The sequence below is a fragment of the Tursiops truncatus genome, chromosome 5, assembly GCF_011762595.2.
Source record: "Tursiops truncatus isolate mTurTru1 chromosome 5, mTurTru1.mat.Y, whole genome shotgun sequence".
NCBI classification, from domain to species: domain Eukaryota; kingdom Metazoa; phylum Chordata; class Mammalia; order Artiodactyla; family Delphinidae; genus Tursiops; species Tursiops truncatus.
This window is the reverse complement of record NC_047038.1, coordinates 93603909-93621082: the sequence shown is the minus strand read 5'-3', so window position 1 is coordinate 93621082 and position 17174 is coordinate 93603909. Positions and strand designations below refer to the sequence as shown.

General features: G+C 40.7%; 1 protein-coding gene across 5 annotated transcripts in view; it reads right to left on the bottom strand.

Moving 5' to 3' along the window:
- The window catches only part of ANXA3 (annexin A3), a 71250-nt gene extending 54897 nt beyond the window's left edge, over window positions 1-16353 (bottom strand). For 3 of the 5 annotated variants that reach the window (XR_012332081.1, XR_012332082.1, XM_073805378.1), the window contains exons 1-2: window positions 16213-16348; window positions 13207-13259 (exon numbers count right to left, since the gene is read on the bottom strand). Coding sequence is in view for 3 of the 5 variants with exons in the window: in XM_073805378.1 (XP_073661479.1) it covers window positions 13207-13221 (15 nt within the window). In the remaining 2 variants the exon portion in view is untranslated. Of the gene's footprint in view, window positions 1-13206; window positions 13260-14735; window positions 14858-16212 lie in introns of all 5 variants that reach the window. The other 2 variants (XM_073805377.1, XM_019932777.3) reach the window with 2 other exon arrangements.
- Window positions 16354-17174: the final 821 nt, after the last annotated feature.

The window sequence follows — 17174 nt, the reverse complement described above, 5'->3', positions numbered from 1 at the left end:
AAGAAAACTGAAATTTTATTAAGCATCTTTTCTGACCACAATGCCATGAGACTAGATATCAATTACAGGAAAAGATCTGTAAAAAATACAAACACATGGAGGCTAAACAATACACTACTTAATAATGAAGTGATCACTGAAGAAATCAAAGAGGAAAGAAAAAAATACCTAGAAACAAATGACAATGGAGACACAACGACCCAAAACCTATGGGATGCAGCAAAAGCAGTTCTAAGGGGGAAGTTTATAGCAATACAAGCCCACCTTAAGAAGCAGGAAACATCTCGAATAAACAACCTAACCTTGCACCTCAAGCAATTAGAGAAAGAAGAACAAAAAAACCCCAAAGCTAGCAGAAGGAAAGAAATCATAAAAATCAGATCAGAAATAAATGAAAAAGAAATGAAGGAAACAATAGCAAAGATCAATAAAACTAAAAGCTGGTTCTTTGAGAAGATAAACAAAATAGATAAACCACTAGCCAGACTCATCAAGAAAAAATGAGAGAAGACTCAAATCAATAGAATTAGAAATGAAAAAGGAGAAGTAACAACTGTCACTGCAGAAATAAAAAAGATCATGAGAGATTACTACAAGCAACTCTATGCCAATAAAATGGACAATCTGGAAGAAATGGACAAATTCTGAGAAATGCACAACATGCCAAGACTGAATCAGGAAGAAATAGAAAATATGAACAGACCAATCACAAGCACTGAAATTGAAACTGTGACTAAAAATCTTCCAACAAACAAAAGCCCAGGACCAGATGGCTTCACAGGCGAATTCTAACAAACATTTAGAGAAGAGCGAACACCTATCCTTCTCAAACTCTTCCAAAATATAGCAGAGGGAGGAACACTCCCAAGTCCTTCTACGAGGCCACCATCACCTTGATACCAAAACCAGACAAGGATGTCACAAAGAAAGAAAACTACAGGCCAATATCACTGATGAACATAGATGCAAAAATCCTCAACAAAATACTAGCAAATAGAATCCAACAGCACATTAAAAGGATCATACACCATGATCAAGTGGGGTTTATTCCAGGAATGCAAGGATTCTTCAATATATGCAAATCTATCAATGTGATAAACCATATTAACAAATTGAAGGAGAAAAACCATATGATCATCTCAATAGGTGCAGAGAAAGCTTTTGACAAAATTCAACACCCATTTATGATAAAAACCCTGCAGAAAGTAGGCATAGAGGGAACTTTCCTCAACATAATAAAGGTCATATATGACAAGCCCACAGCAAACATCATCCTCAATGGTGAAAAACTGAAAGCATTTCCACTAAGATCAGGAACAAGACAAGGTTGCCCACTCTCACCACTCTTATTCAACATAGTTTTGGAAGTTTTAGCCACAGCAATCAGAGAAGAAAAGGAAATAAAAGGAATCCAAATCAGAAAAGAAGAAGTAAAGCTGTCACTGTTTGCAGATGACATGATACTATACATACAGAATCCTAAAGATGCTACCAAGAAAACTACTAGAGCTAATCAATGAATTTGGTAAAGTAGCAGGATACAAAATTAATGCACAGAAATCTCTGGCATTCCTATATACTAATGATGAAAAATCTGAAAGTGGAATCAAGAAAACACTCCCATTTACCATTGCAACAAAAAGAATAAAATATCTAGGAATAAACCTACCTAAGGAGACAAAAGACCTGTATGCAGAAAACTATAGGACACTGATGAAAGAAATTAAAGATGATACAAATAGATGGAGAGATATACCATGTTCTTGGATTGGAAGAATCAACATTGTGAAAATGACTCTACTACCCAAAGCAATCTATAGATTCAATGCAATCCCTATCAAACTACCACTGGCATTTTTCACAGAACTAGAACAAAAAAATTTCGCAATTTGTATGGAAACACAAAAGACCTCGAATAGCCAAAGCAATCTTGAGAATGAAAAAAGGAGCTCGAGGAATCAGGCTCCCTGACTTCAGACTATACTACAAAGCTACAGTCATCAAGACAGTATGGTACTGGCACAAAAACAGAAAGATAGATCAATGGAACAAGATAGAAAGCCCAGAGATAAACCTACACACATATGGACACCTTATCTTTGATAAAGGTGGCAGGAATGTACAGTGGAGAAAGGACAGCCTCTTCAATAAGTGGTGCTGGGAAAACTGGACAGCTACATGTGAAAGTATGAGATTAGATCACTCCCTAACACCATACACAAAAATAAGCTCAAAATGGATTAAAGCCCTAAATGTAAGGCCAGAAACTATCAAACTCTTAGAGGAAAACATAGGCAGAACACTCTATGACATAAATCACAGCAAGATCCTTCCTGACTCACCTCCTAGAGTAATGGAAATAAAAACAAAAATAAACAAATGGGACCTAATGAAACTTCAAAGCTTTTGCACAGCAAAGGAAACCATAAACAAGACCAAAAGACAATCCTCAGAACGGGAGAAAGTATTTGCAAATGAAGCAACTGACAAAGGATTAATCTCCAAAATTTACAAGCAGCTCATGCAGCTCAATAACAAAACAACAAACAACCCAATCCAAAAATGGGCAGAAAACCTAAACAGACATTTCTCCAAAGAAGATATACAGACTGCCAACAAACACATGAAAGAATGCTCAACATCACTAATCATTAGAGAAATGCAAGTCAAAACTACAATGAGATATCATCTCACACCAGTCAGAATGGCCATCATCAAAAAATCTAGAAACAATAAATGCTGGAGAGGGTGTGGAGAAAAGGGAACACTCTTGCACTGCTGGTGGGAATGTGAATTGGTTCAGCCACTATGGAGAACAGTATGGAGGTTCCTTAAAAAACTACAAATAGAACTACCATATGACCCAGCAATCCCACTACTGGGCATATACCCTGAGAAAACCGAAATTCAAAAAGAGTCATGTACCAAAATGTTCATTGCAGCTCTATTTACAATAGCCTGGAGATGGAAACAACCTAAGTGCCCATCATCGGATGAATGGATAAAGAAGATGTGGCACATATATACAATGGAATATTACTCAGCCATAAAAAGAAACGAAGTTGAGCTATTTGTAATGAGGTGGATAGACCTGGAGTCTGTCATACACAGTGAAGTAAGTCAGAAAGAGAGGGACAAATACCGTATGCTGACACATATATATGGAATTTAGGAAAAGAAAAATGTCATGAAGAACCTAGGGGTAAGGCAGGAATAAAGACGCAGACCTCCTAGAGAACGGACTTGAGGTTATGGGGAGGGGGAGGGGTGAGCTGTGACGGGGCGAGAGAGAGTCATGGACATATACACACTGACAAACGTAGTAAGGTAGATGGCTGGTGGGAGGCAGCCGCATGGCACAGGGATATTGGCTCGGTGCTTTGTGACCGCCTGGAGGGGTGGGATAGGGAGGGTGGGAGGGAGGGAGACGCAAGAGGGAAGAGATATGGGAACATATGTATATGTATAACTGATTCACTTTGTTGTAAAGCAGAAACTAACGCACCAATGTAAAGCAATTATACCCCAATAAAGATGTTAAAAAAAAAAAAAAAAGAAGATGTGGCACATGTATACAATGGAATATTAGTCAGCCATAAAAAGAAACGAAGTTGAGCTATCTGTAATGAGGTGGATAGACCTAGAGTCTGTCATACAGAGTGAAGTAAGTCAGAAAGAGAGAGACAAATACCGTATGCTAACACATATATATGGAATTTAAGAAAAAAAATGTCATGAAGAACCTAGGGGTAAGACAGGAATAAAGACGCAGACCTACTGGAGAACGGACTTGAGGATATGGGGAGGGGGAAGGGTGAGCTGTGACAGGGCGAGAGAGAGTCATGGACATATACACACTAACAAACGTAAGGTAGATAGCTAGCGGGAAGCAGCCGCATGGCACAGGGATATTGGCTCGGTGCTTTGTGACAGCCTGGAGGCGTGGGATAGGGAGGGTGGGAGGGAGGGAGACGCAAGAGGGAAGACATATGGGAACATATGTTTATGTGTGACTGATTCACTTTGTTATAAAGCAGAAACTAACACACCATTGTAAAGCAATTATACCCCAATAAAGATGTTAAAAAAAAAAAAAAAAAAACAACTACAAATAGAACTACCATATGACCCAGCAATCCCACTACTGGGCATATACCCTGAGAAAACCAAAATTCAAAAAGAGTCATGTACCAAAATGTTCATTGCAGCTCTATTTACAATAGCCCAGAGATGGAAACAACCTAAGTGCCCATCATCGGATGAATGGATAAAGAAGATGTGGCACATATATACAATGGAATATTACTCAGCCATAAAAAGAAACGAAATTGAGCTATTTGTAATGAGGTGGATAGACCTAGAGTCTGTCATACAGAGTGAAGTAAGTCAGAAAGAGAGAGACAAATACCGTATGCTAACACATATATATGGAATTTAAGGAAAAAAATGTCATGAAGAACCTAGGGGTAAGACAGGAATAAAGACGCAGACCTACTGGAGAACAGACTTGAGGATATGCGGAGGGGGAAAGGTGAGTTGTGACAGGGCGAGAGAGAGTCATGGACATATACACACTAACAAACGTAGTAAGGTAGATAGCTAGTGGGAAGCAGCCGCATGGCACAGGGATATTGGCTCGGTGCTTTGTGACTGCCTGGAGGGGTGGGATAGGGAGGGTGGGAGGGAGGGAGGCGCAAGAGGGAAGAGATATGGGAACATATGTATATGTATAACTGATTCACTTTGTTATAAAGCAGAAACTAACACACCATTGTAAAGCAATTATACCCCAATAAAGATGTTAAAAAAATTTTTTTTAAAAATTTGCATGGTCGGGAAGAGCAAACACACTAGGAAAGAAAGGTCTAGCTGTATGTCCCACAAAAGCAAGAAATATGAAGGTGGATGGGGCTCTTACGAATCCTTTGTACCCAGTACCAAAAACATCCAAATGCCCGGGGCTGATGTCATCCATGGGGCAGAATTTGAAAGGCACTGCTTTCCCAGAATTCCCTGCACGTTAGCACACTGCACCTTTCCTGGGAGCCCTACCACTGGTGTCCTTCCTCTGCAGAAATGCGAACATTGTATCCTCATGTGTCAAACTACACCAACCTTGTTCCCAGGAAAAAGAGGAAGGATGGGGTGGGGAAGGGAAGCTGTGCTCTCTAATTCTCACCAAGGACTTCTTATGATGGGGTAGCTTCTCCTATTAGCAAGTTTCCACCTTAGATAAACCTTCCCCAACCTTTCCACCATCAAGCATCCCTTTTTGTATTTCTTCATGGACCCCATGTTTTGAGTGACCCTGCCTGCCAATCTGTACCTATTACAAAACATTAACTCACTTCCCCCAGTCTTACTTGTGATTAAAGATGTAACTTCCATTCAGAGCTTCCTCCGATCAGCCTAAGATAACCAGTACCTTAGTGCTGACAGCATTTTAGTAAAAAATACAGGAATATGATGTTTTGAAAACTCTCTGCAGCCTTGATGTAAGGTATATGTTTATGGGATAATAAAGATGTATCTGATCTTTGTCCAGGGTTCCAGCCACAGAGCTTCAAAAACCACTGGAATTTACTGAGCAATGGGATTGTCTTTACTGTGCTAATGAGGTGAGTCATGGTGGGCCATGAGATAGCTGTAGCATCAGGCTAGTTACTAAAAAGACCCAGCCATGTGATTAGAGGGTTGGCACTTTGGGAACGCAAGGGGACTGGAGACCGAATTCAATCGTGGCCAGTGACTTAATCAGTCACGGCTATGCAATGAAACTCCAGAAAAAGCCCTGGATGCCGAGGCTCAGAGAAGCTCCCTGGCTGGTGAACACACTGATGTGCAGGAAAGGTGAGGTGCCCTGACTCCACGGGGAGAGGGCTTGGAAGCTCTGCATCCAGGGCCTTTCCAGAGTTTGCTCTATGTGTAGGTTTTATAATAAAAACTGTAATGGTAAGTATAGCACTTTCAGTGAATTCTATGAGGTGTTCTAGAGACTTACTGATCAGGGTCATGGAAACCTCCTAATTTATAGCCCCTGGGTCAGAACAGCAGGTGACTCTGAGACTTGCCGCTGGTGTCTGAAGTGAGGCTGGAGCCCTTAAACCTGTGGAGTCTGATGCTAGTCCTAGGTAGTGTCAGAATTGTACTGCGGTCCACCCACTGGGAGTGAGAACAGAGCATTATCTTTAAATATATATAAGCCTCCAAACCCACAGAATGCCTTTAAATGCATATAAACATCCAAACCCATAGAATGTACAACACCAAGAGTGAACTGTAAAGTAAACTATGGACTTTGGGTGATAAAGATGTGCCAGTGTAGGTTCATCAATTGCAACAAATGAACCCCTCTGGTGGGGGATGTTGACAATGGGGGAGGCCATGCATGTGTGGGAGACAGAGGGCACGTGGGGAACCTCTGTACCCTCCTCTTAATTTTGCTGTGCACCTAAAACTCCTCTAAAAAATAGTCATAGTATATATATATATATATATATACATAAATGCAAGAAAATACTAAAAATAGGTGTGGTCAGAAAACATCTATTAGGGGAAAATCCATTGGTTTCAGATGGCTCTGAGAGAATCATTCCAGTGGGGAGGAGGATGCTGTTGATGTGTACTAAAACCAGGCCCAGGAAACAGGCAGAAGCTTCCTCACTAAAACATTTGCAGGGATATTAAGTATCAAGGAATATGTTTTTAGAAAAAAGTTAATATACCGAAATGATAATGATTACAACATCTACTGAGTGCTCACTACATGCCAGGTACTGTTCATGCATTTCACATGAACTGATTGAATGCCTTCAAAGCCTAGATGATGTAGGTACTGTTATTACACTTATTTTACAGATGAGGAAACAGACATAGCAAGAGACTAAGTAATTTGCTCAAGGTCATATTCAGGAGTTTGCCTTTTAATCAATTAGAGAGTCATGAAAAGTAGAACTGGGGTTGTGGCTGGATGGTCTTCTTTCTGCTCCGGTAGAGCCCACTGCACTAGGTACACACTGCTTTCATTGTTTAGCTACCCTTTGGATGAACTCCTTCATGTTAACAGGAAGTTCTATTTTGATAAAGTTTCTTTTATCCCTTGGTTCCAGAGTCTTGTTATGTTCCCCTTCCTCATTTTGCAAATTAGCATTTGGAATGGGGAAGGAAGAGTATATAGTTAGTTCGGATGTTACAACAGTTCATGATGATTATAGTGATTATGAGCTAATGTTGAAAAATTTTAGTAGCATAATAAAAATATTAATTTGAGGGTTCAAATAGTTATTGCATTCATTATTATTGTGTAAAAGTAAGTTAGGAATTAACCAAGGAGCAAAGAGCTCAGAGTATTCCTATGAGAAAGCCAGCCTTGTAGAAGGCACACATAGGAAAAATACTGCTATGGTATCTTAATAAAAATGTTCCAAGACATTCTCATTTGTGTGTTGCCTGAGTGCTTGCTATAGATGTAAAGGCAACATTTGACAAAGACCTTGAGTTCAAAGAGTACAAACTGATAAGATACCAGGCCCTCTCATCAGGGGTGAAGTAGTAGAAGCCAAGCCTGAACAGAGATACACAGGTTTCCCCCGTTATCTTAATGCAGAGCATCTCTATGAAACTTTCCATAAGCTGAAATGGTGTAAAGCCAAGGGTAATACCCCAGATTTTCAAAAGTTCATTTTATGCCACTTCAGTTTTAAGAAAGACCTATTTTAATACATTGATGGCATAAAAGCAAAAATCCTCTTTGAATTTCTTTCAGTTACCAAAAACAGGTACAGGCATATCATGTCTTTACTGCACTTCATTTTGCTTTGCAGATATTGTGTCTTTACAAACTGAAGGTTTGTGACAACCCTACATCAAGCAAGTATATCAGCGCCATTCTTCCAACAGCATTTGCCTATTTCGTGTCTCTGTGTCGGATTTTGGTAATTCCAGCAATATTTCAAACTTTTTCATTATTACTATATTTGTTACGGTGATCTGTGTGCAGTGATCTTTGATGTTACTACTGCAAAAAAAGATTATGACTCCCTGAAGGCTCAGATGCTGGTTAGCATTTTTTATCAATAAAACATTTTTAAATTAGAGTATGTACATTGTTCCTTTAGACAATGCTATTCTACGCAACAGACTACAGTATAGTGTTAACATAACTTTTTTATCGGCTATATTCCCCATGTTGTACAATATATCCTTATAGTTTATTTTATACTTAACAATTTGTACCTCTTTACTGCCCTACCCTTATATTGTACCCCACTACTGGTAATCACTAGTTTGTTCTCTATACTTATGACTCTCCTTCTCTTTTGTTATATTTACTAGTTTGTTGAATTTTTGGATTCCACATATGTGATATCATATATTATTTGTCTCTGTCTGACATTTCACACAGTATAATGCCCTCCAAGTCCATCCATGTTGCTGCAAATAGCACAATTTCATTCTTTTTATGGCTGAGTAGTATTCCATTGTATGTATGTGTGTGTGTGTATATATATATATATATATATACACACACACACACACACACACACACCCCACATCTTTATCCATTCATCTGTTCTGTTGATGGCTTAGGTTGTTTCCATATCTTGGCAATTGTAAATAATGCTTCTATGAACATTGGGCTGCATGTATCTTTTCAAATTAGTGTTTTGGGTTTTTTTTGGATATATATCCAGGAGTGGAATTGCTGGGTCATATGGTCAAAACTAAACTACTTTTAGTTTTTTGAGAAACCTCCATACTGTTCTCCATAGAGGCTGCACCAATTTACATTCCCACCAACAGTGTAGGAGGGTTCCCTTTTCTCCACACCCTCTCCAGCATTTATTGTTTGTAGATTTTTTTATGACAGTCATTCTGACAGGTGTGAGATGATATCTCATTGTGGTTTTAATTTGCATTTCTCTGATGACTAACGATGTTGAGCATCTTTTCACGTGTCTGGTGGCCATCTGCATGTCTTCTTTGGGAAAATGTCTATTCAGGTCTTCTGCCCACATTTTAATTGGGTTGTTTGCTTTTTTGATGTTGAGTTGTTATATTTTGGATATTAACTCCTTATCGGTCATATCATTAGCAAATATTTCCTCACATTCAGTAGGTCGCCTTTTCAGTTTGTCAATGGTTTCCTTTGCTATGCAAAAACTTTAAGCCTAATTAGATCCCATTTATTTATTTTTGTTTTTACTTCCTTTGCTTTAGGAGACAGATCCAAAAAATATTGCTACAATTCATGTCAAAGAGTGTTCTGCCAATGTTTTCTTCTAGGAGTTTCATGGTTTCCAAAACATAACTTTTATATGCACTGGGAAACCAAAAAATTCTTGCGACTTGCTTTATTGCGATACTTGTTTTATTGCAGTGGCCTGGAACCAAACTGCAATGTCTCCAATGTGTGTCTGTACTAACACAGATCTTTCATAAAAGCAAAGTTATGTAATGCAAACTTTCGAAAAGTGTGGCTACCATATTCAAAAATTTTAACAAAGGAAATAGTAATGCAACGTCTGAAACAATGAAAGGGTTCCAACACTCCTAGATAGAATATACAGACTCAGGAAACCAGCTAATCTTTCATCTCCAACAGTAATGTACTGAAATTGCAACCGAAATCTTCCCTCTTGATCATAGCACTCTAATAAACTCACCATACACTGGTAAACACAAATGATCAACCATGTTGTAGAAAAGCATGGACTGATTGCTCATTTGTGTTTGGGTGTGTATGTGCTTTTGTGTTAAGAGGGAAAAAGAGAACAGATAAAACAGTGATAAGAGTATTTACAGAAATCTGAGAGTTTTCTAAATTGTGGTTAAAAAAAAGTGTAACATAAAATATACCACTTTAAACATTTTTAAGTGTACAGTTCAGTAGCGGCGAGAATATTCACATTGTTGTAAAACAGATCTCCGGAACTTGACTTTTTCATTGTATGGAACTAGAACTCTATATCCATTAAGCAACAAATTCCCCTTTCCCCCTCCCCACAGACCCTGGCAACTACAATTCTGTTTTCTGTTTCTATGAATTTGACTACTTCAGATACCTCATATAAATGGAATCATACAGTATTTTGTCTTCTTATTACTGGCTTATTTCTCTTAGCATAATGTCCTCAGGGTTCATCTATGTTTGCAGCATATGTCAGAATTTCCTTCCTTTTAAAGGCTAAATATTGCACAATATGCATACTCCACGTTTTGTTTATCTATTCGTCCATCAACGGACACTTGGGTTGCTTCCAGCTTTTAGCTATTGTGAATAATGCTGCTATGAACACAAGTGTGCAAATATCTCTTCAAGATCCTGCTTTCAATTCTTAGGATATTTATCCAGAAACGGGATTGCTGGATCATATGGTAATTCTATTTTTAATTTGTTGAGGAATCACCATACTGTTTTCCATAGTAGCTCTGAGTTGTTTTTAATATTTGCTCTCAGATATCTCACTCATAAATGTTAGTTCTTTAATTTGAGACAGGAGGGAAATAGGAAAGAAAAAGCGAGGCAGTAGGAGCCCCTCTCTGACTAGGGCCTCTTTCTTCACTCGAGCTCCCCAATCTCCTCTCCTGCCCACAGCACAGCTTCCCTTTTCTAGTCTATTCCCGTCCCTTCTTTCCTGCTGCCTGATGCCCAATGCTACCGTCCCCTTGTGGTGGGCAGAATAATGGCTCCCCAATAAAATATCCACACGGTAATCCTTGGACCCTGTGAATGTGATATGTTACATGACTAAAGGGACTTTGAGGATGCAATTATGGTTCCAAACCTTAAAATAGGGAAATTAGCCTGCATTACCCAGGTGGGCCCAATCTAATAATGTGCGCACTTAACAGCAGAGAACTGTCTCCAGCTGGAGGAAGTAGAGGACGGCAGAAGAGAGATGTCCCAGAAGGGCAAGCTAGAGAGACTGCAAGCGTGAGAAGGACTCCATGCACCGCTGCTGTTCTGAGATGTAGGGGGCCACACACAAGGACTGGCAATGGCCTCCAGGAGATAAGGACAGCGCCCACTGACAGCCAGCAAGGCACTCAGTCTCACAACTGCAAGGAACTAAATTTTGCCGACAACCTAAATAAGCTCAGAGGTGGATTCTTCCCAAAGTCTCAGAAAGGAATGCAGCCCTGCCAACTCCTTGATCTTTGCGCTATGAGACCCATTTTGGGCTCTAACATATTGAACTGTGTGGAGATAATAAAGGGGTATTGTTTTAAGTTGCTAAATGTGTGGTGATTGCTTATGGAAGCAGTAGGAAACAAATACACCCTCTCTCACACTCACCTGGGTCTCTCCCAGCCCTTCAGAAATGTGCCATTTGGAAGGTGTCAGCTGTAGAGCCTGAACAACTAATTCCATGTCGATTCACTAATGGACAAGGGCTAGAGGGAGACTAATTTTTTGGAGAGATGAAATTTTTTTTCATCTGACTCTACTAGATATCCATAATAGCAGCAGGAATTTCAGACCTGGAAAGGGGGAGATCAGCCTACTGGCCAGTGACAGAAAATAATCTGGGACCAAGAAAAGCCTCACAATAGCACATCTACCGACACCGACACCACGCATAACAAGGCCTGCTCATGCCTCCATATGGGTTATTCTCGAAGCCTCTCTGCCCCTCGCTTATAAAATACAATGTATTTTCATCATTAAAAAAAATCAGAGGGACTTCCCTGGTGGTCCAGTGGTTAAGAATCTGTGCTTCCAATGCAGGGGACTCGGGTTCGATCCCTGGTTGGGGAACTAAGATCCCACATGCTGTGTGAACGGCCCAAAAAAAAAAAAGAAAAAAAATTTAAAAAAAAGAATCAGAGCACAGAAGGTGATGCATGCACTGAAAGTGAAGGTGCCCCTGCTCATAGTTCCACCTTTCCAGAAAGTTTTCATGTAATACAGTCCTTATGTGTCTATTTTCTTCTTTTCTTTTTTCTTTCTCTAAAACAGAATCACTCTGTATGTACTATTCTGTAACTGGATTTTTTTTTTGATTAATATATCTCTGGAATTTTTTTTGTCAATACATAGACAGCGGACTCCTCATTTTTTAAATGATTACATAAAAATGGCTATAAGTTACAATTGAGAAATATCATAACCCATGGATGGCCATTTATTCTGTGTATTTTCATTAGTACAAATGAACACCCATCAGTCTTTATTTCTTCAACCTTATGCAAGTGTATCTATATGATAAATACCCAGAAGTGGAAGTACTGGGTTACACAGGGTGAGCATTTAAACACTGACAGATACGGCCAAAATACCATCCCCAAAGAGTGCCAACTTTACTCTCCTATGAACAGAGTATGAGAGTGCCCGTCTTGCCCACATCCTCTGCAACACTGGTCTTCTTACATTTTTTTTCACCTTTACCAATACTTAGATAGAAATGATTTCTCATTGTGTTATTTACATTTCTTTATTTCTCAGTAAGGTATAGCACCTTTTCATATGTTTGTTGGACATTTATAATTCTTTTTGTATCCTATTCACGTCCCTCACAAATTTTTCCATCGAGTTCATTTTTCTTATTGACGTAGTGAAGTTATTTTTATGTTAATGAAATGAGTCTCTTGTCAAATGTGCTGCAAATACTATTTCCTGTGGGTTGTCTTCTGACTCCACTAATATATTGTTTGCCATCATAAATTATAAATTTGTATTTAGTTCAATAGATCAATATTTTTCTTTTAGGCTTTCGGTTTGTATCTTGGTTGTAACTGCCTTCCCCACTCCAAGATTATTTTTAAAATTCACCCATATTTTGTCTTTTTCATTTTGGTATTTTATCCATCTGAAATTTAGTTTCATGTAAGAAGGGAGAAGGAATACAGATTTACTTTTTCCCTGAAACAGTGAGAAGTTTTCCTAACATCATTTATTGAATAAGCCATCTTCTTCTCTCTGATATGAAATGTCTTTTTCTTATAATAAATTCCCAAATCACATAATTTATTCTCTATTATTGACCTCCCTGCTTTGGTGTCAGTACAAATTATTTTAACTATGTACCTTTACAATACATTTTAATATTTTCTTATTTTTAGACATCCTCTAGCTTTTGGGGCATGTTAATTTTTTCACATAAACCTTTTATCAACTTATAAAATTTTTTAATATTTTGATTTTCTGTATTTTGATTTGACTCAGATAAGTTACTGTGCTATGAAGGCTTGATTTTTACTTACCCAGATAGATGCCATGATATCCCACCTTTCTCTTGAGTTGAGATCACACTAACCTATTAAAAGGAAAAAAAAAAAAGTACGAACAGTATAAATCTGGGATTCAGAACACAATAATCTCAGCCTAACCCTTAATCTCTAATCCAGAAAACAGAAGTCAACATTCAAAGAGAAACCACCTCTGGAAGAGGATGTTTCTCTAACATCAAGTACTGCATTTGCTAAATAAACATCACCGAACACCAACTATCTATCTACAAGAGACTGTGCTAGACCTGGGAAGGGCTCAAAACAAGAGAGAAGAAAAATCTCTGCACCTAAGAGGTTTGCAAATATGTTTCCTGGGAGCCAATTTTTGACTCATTTAACATCCAGGAGAACTACAATGATTGTTGACTTCTTTTAACTACCATCATAGGGAACAACATAAACTTGTCCCCCTCCCGCAGTTTTCAGCTGGCTTGTTTGATCCCTTGTGTTTGTGAATCTTCTTTTACATTTTACAAGGCTTCAAATCTACAGCCTGTTATAAACAGACATGCCTGCTCTTTGAGGAAGGTCCAGGCCTTGGTAGGGCCCATAGGTGAAAAAGGGCAATTCTTTGATGGATGCCTGGTTGGGAACCCAGACACACTTTCATATGTAGACATTATTCAAACATGCTGGCAAATCTCCAGGATTGGCTTAGAAATAAAGTTGCTCCCACCCTTACCGGGAACAAAATATTCTAAAAATTCAGTGATAGCCCCAGAGCAATGCGCAATAGGAAATGACACTATTAGTCTCTGGAATTTAAATATTTCTAGGGACTTGATTTTCTCAGGCTTTCTGTAGGGGAGGGCAGTCAGCTTTCTAGTTACAAGGGCTAAGGGCTACATCCCTCTAAATATACAGCAGATACAAAATATCATTAGTTCTGGTTTTGCCTCTTAAAGCTAGACACAATTTCTTTGAGCCTCAGTTTCCTCATCTGTAAAAAGGGGAGAGGATGGCTGTTGCTGGCACTAAATGAAATAATATGTGTAATCACATCAGCTAATGTTTTGAGTTCTTACTATGTTGCAGGTAATATAAAAAAACACAACAGGAAATTCCCTGTCGGTCCAGTGGCTAGGACTCTGCACTTTCACTGCCCGGCAGGTTCAATCCCTGGCTGGGGAACTAAGATCCCACAAGCTGCGCGGCTTGGCCAATAAATAAATTAAAATTTAAAAAAATTAAGAAACATTGTAAGGTCAATTCCAAAAGGCTGGAGATTTTTGTCAAGTTTTTTCACTGAGGCACAAAAGTACTAAATAAAAATGCTTATTGAATGAATGAATGAATGATATCAGCCTCACAATAATCCAGGGGAGCTGGGTATCATTAAGAACATCTCCACTTTGCAAATGAAGAAGTTGGGGCGCAGAGAGGTACAGTCGATCTCTCAGCATCCGCGGTTCCAGGCCCCCTCCCCCACCTTGCCCCGCGTTTACCCAGATCCTCAGATGCTCAAGGTCCCTATATTCAAAGGCACAGTACAGTCTCCTTACCCGCGGGTTCTGCATCCGCTGATTTCACCAACTGCGGTTCGACTTTGAAACCCGCGGCTACGGAGGGCCGACTGTACTGTAACGTTCCAGTCTCACAGCGAGTAAGTGTCCCTCTACGGAACCTAGGCAGTCACAGTCCAAGGGTATACATTTAACCCCCAAGCTTCTGCCTTACCCAAGTGCCCCGCCCATACACTGTCAAAGCTAATGCTCAATATGTGTTGATTCAGTATAATTTGTAAATTACAAACATTTACTACTGATTTCAGTTTTAAGAAGTGAAAAATTACTCCACAGTGGAGGCTAAATGACCTAACAATAGAACTTTAAACATCCTTTCCTGAAAGAGATTAGAGCGTTTACATCATTTCCTTTACTTCCTCCTCGGTCCCTATATTTACGCCGATGTCTCTACAGAACCACGCGGCTCTGGGAACAAGCTTCTGGTTTTCTTTACATCTTTGAATTTCCTTTCTCGTCAGTTTGAAGTTTTCTGCCTTCATGAAAGCCAATGGCGATATCTTTGCAGAATAATGTTCTTATGAGTTACAATTTTCATGAAGTTGATTTTTAGAAAGTTGTAAATGTAGCTCTGGCAGAGGACAGAGTCTGACTGTGTAGAACACAAATCCTTGGAAATAATTTAGCCGGGCAGTGTTACAACCTTCTTATTAGCAGCCCGAGGGGCCTCCAGAGACCCAGAACCTCCTTGACCCGTCAGAAACCACAATTCCTATATATGGTCACTTGCAAACAAGCACTCAGATGCTCTACCTGCTGACTCAAATGCCAGGGGAATGATTCAGGTGCAGTGAATCAGACTCTTGGAATCAAAGAAAAAGGTGAGTCTTTTCATGGAAAAGCAAACTTCTCGGACTCCCAAAGCCCAATATGTAAATACACTTTTATCCTACCTCCTAAAAAAATTAAGTGAAATAAAGTAAATTGCCTAAGTGAAGAGGAGGGACGTGCTCACAAGGATGGGTGGGGTTCAAGTCCTCAGAACAGAGCTTGGAGCCAGCCCCTCTTACGACGCCAGGGACCGGGAGAACCATTCCGACTCCCCGCTCTTTTTCTGTTCCCAAGACCTGAGGGTGGGGGGAGCCAAGATGGCCAACTGTATCCCTGCGCGGCTATCTGTGACGAAAAGCCAAGGGTCGAGGGCGCCGGGACAGCTGGTCAGCTTGCGCCCCGCCCCAAGCAGAACTGGGTGACCCTCCCAGGACAGGCAGTTCTGCTGCTCGGGGCCTCAGCTTCCTCGATTCTGAAACGGGGGCGGTGGCCTCCACGCCCGCCGGGGCCCCTGGGCCCTGCACTCCGCAGCCGGGTCGGTACGTGGCGTGGGTGCCAGCCCAGCGCTGACCCGTGGCCGCGTTGCGCTCGCGGGGGAAGCGGCCGAGGCGCGACCCTGCTCCAAGCTGCGGGGCAGCCGGGGTGGCTGGTGAGGCTCGGGCGACGCGGGGGAGGTTGAACTTACCTGGAGCGCGGCCCCAGGAACGGGCGTGCGGAAGAGCGGCCAGCGAGGGAGTGCGCCCCGGACAACGCTGCTCCGCGCTCGCTCCCGCCCGTGGCCGGACCGCGCCCCTTCCTCCCGCCCCTCCACCGCCTCCCGAGTCCACCTGATCGCCACCGGAGGCTGGGAAAGGGAAGCCGCGCCCCGCGGCCGTCCGGGCGCCAGTTCCGCGCAGGCGCGCCTTCGGCCCTTCGCCCTCGGCGACTTTAAAACTCTACCGCCCTAGTCTCGCATCATCCTCAAAGTGAAACCCATGTCCTCGATTTTCACTTCTCCTTAACTTACATTAAGCTTTTCTTCAGATTTTGTGCAAGCTTGTTTTGTTCTAGGCGTTGTGGATTCAGAGATCAGACAGTCCCCACTCCCAAGAAGCTCAGGGCCTGGTACGGGATGACGAACAGCTAAACACTAATAACAGTCCGTAACACTTATCTAGCATTTCCTTTGTGCCGGGCACTGTTCTGAATTCTTCACAGATATGCACTAATTTAAATCTTACCATAAACCTATAAGGTAGATACTATTTGCCCCATTTTATAAATGAGAAAACTGAGACAGAGAGATTAGGTAAAGTGAGCAAAGTCACAGAGGGAGTAAATGGCAGGTTTTTTATCCTGCCAGGCAGGGAGACATTTTCTTCTACCCTTCTAGGTTCTCCTGGCTGCTCTAAGAATTAAAATGACATAAGACACATTAACGGAGAAAAATACACAAAAGTATATCACTGTATCCTCACACCGTGGAAGGGACAAGAGAGCTCTCTGGAGACCCTTTTGCAAGGGCACTAATCCCATTCAGGAAGGCTCCACACTCAGGGCCTAACAACCTCCCAAAGACCCCACCTCCAAGGACCATTGCTCTGGGGATTAGGATATCAACATATTAATTTTGGGGGGACACAAACATTCAGATCATAGCAAGCAGTT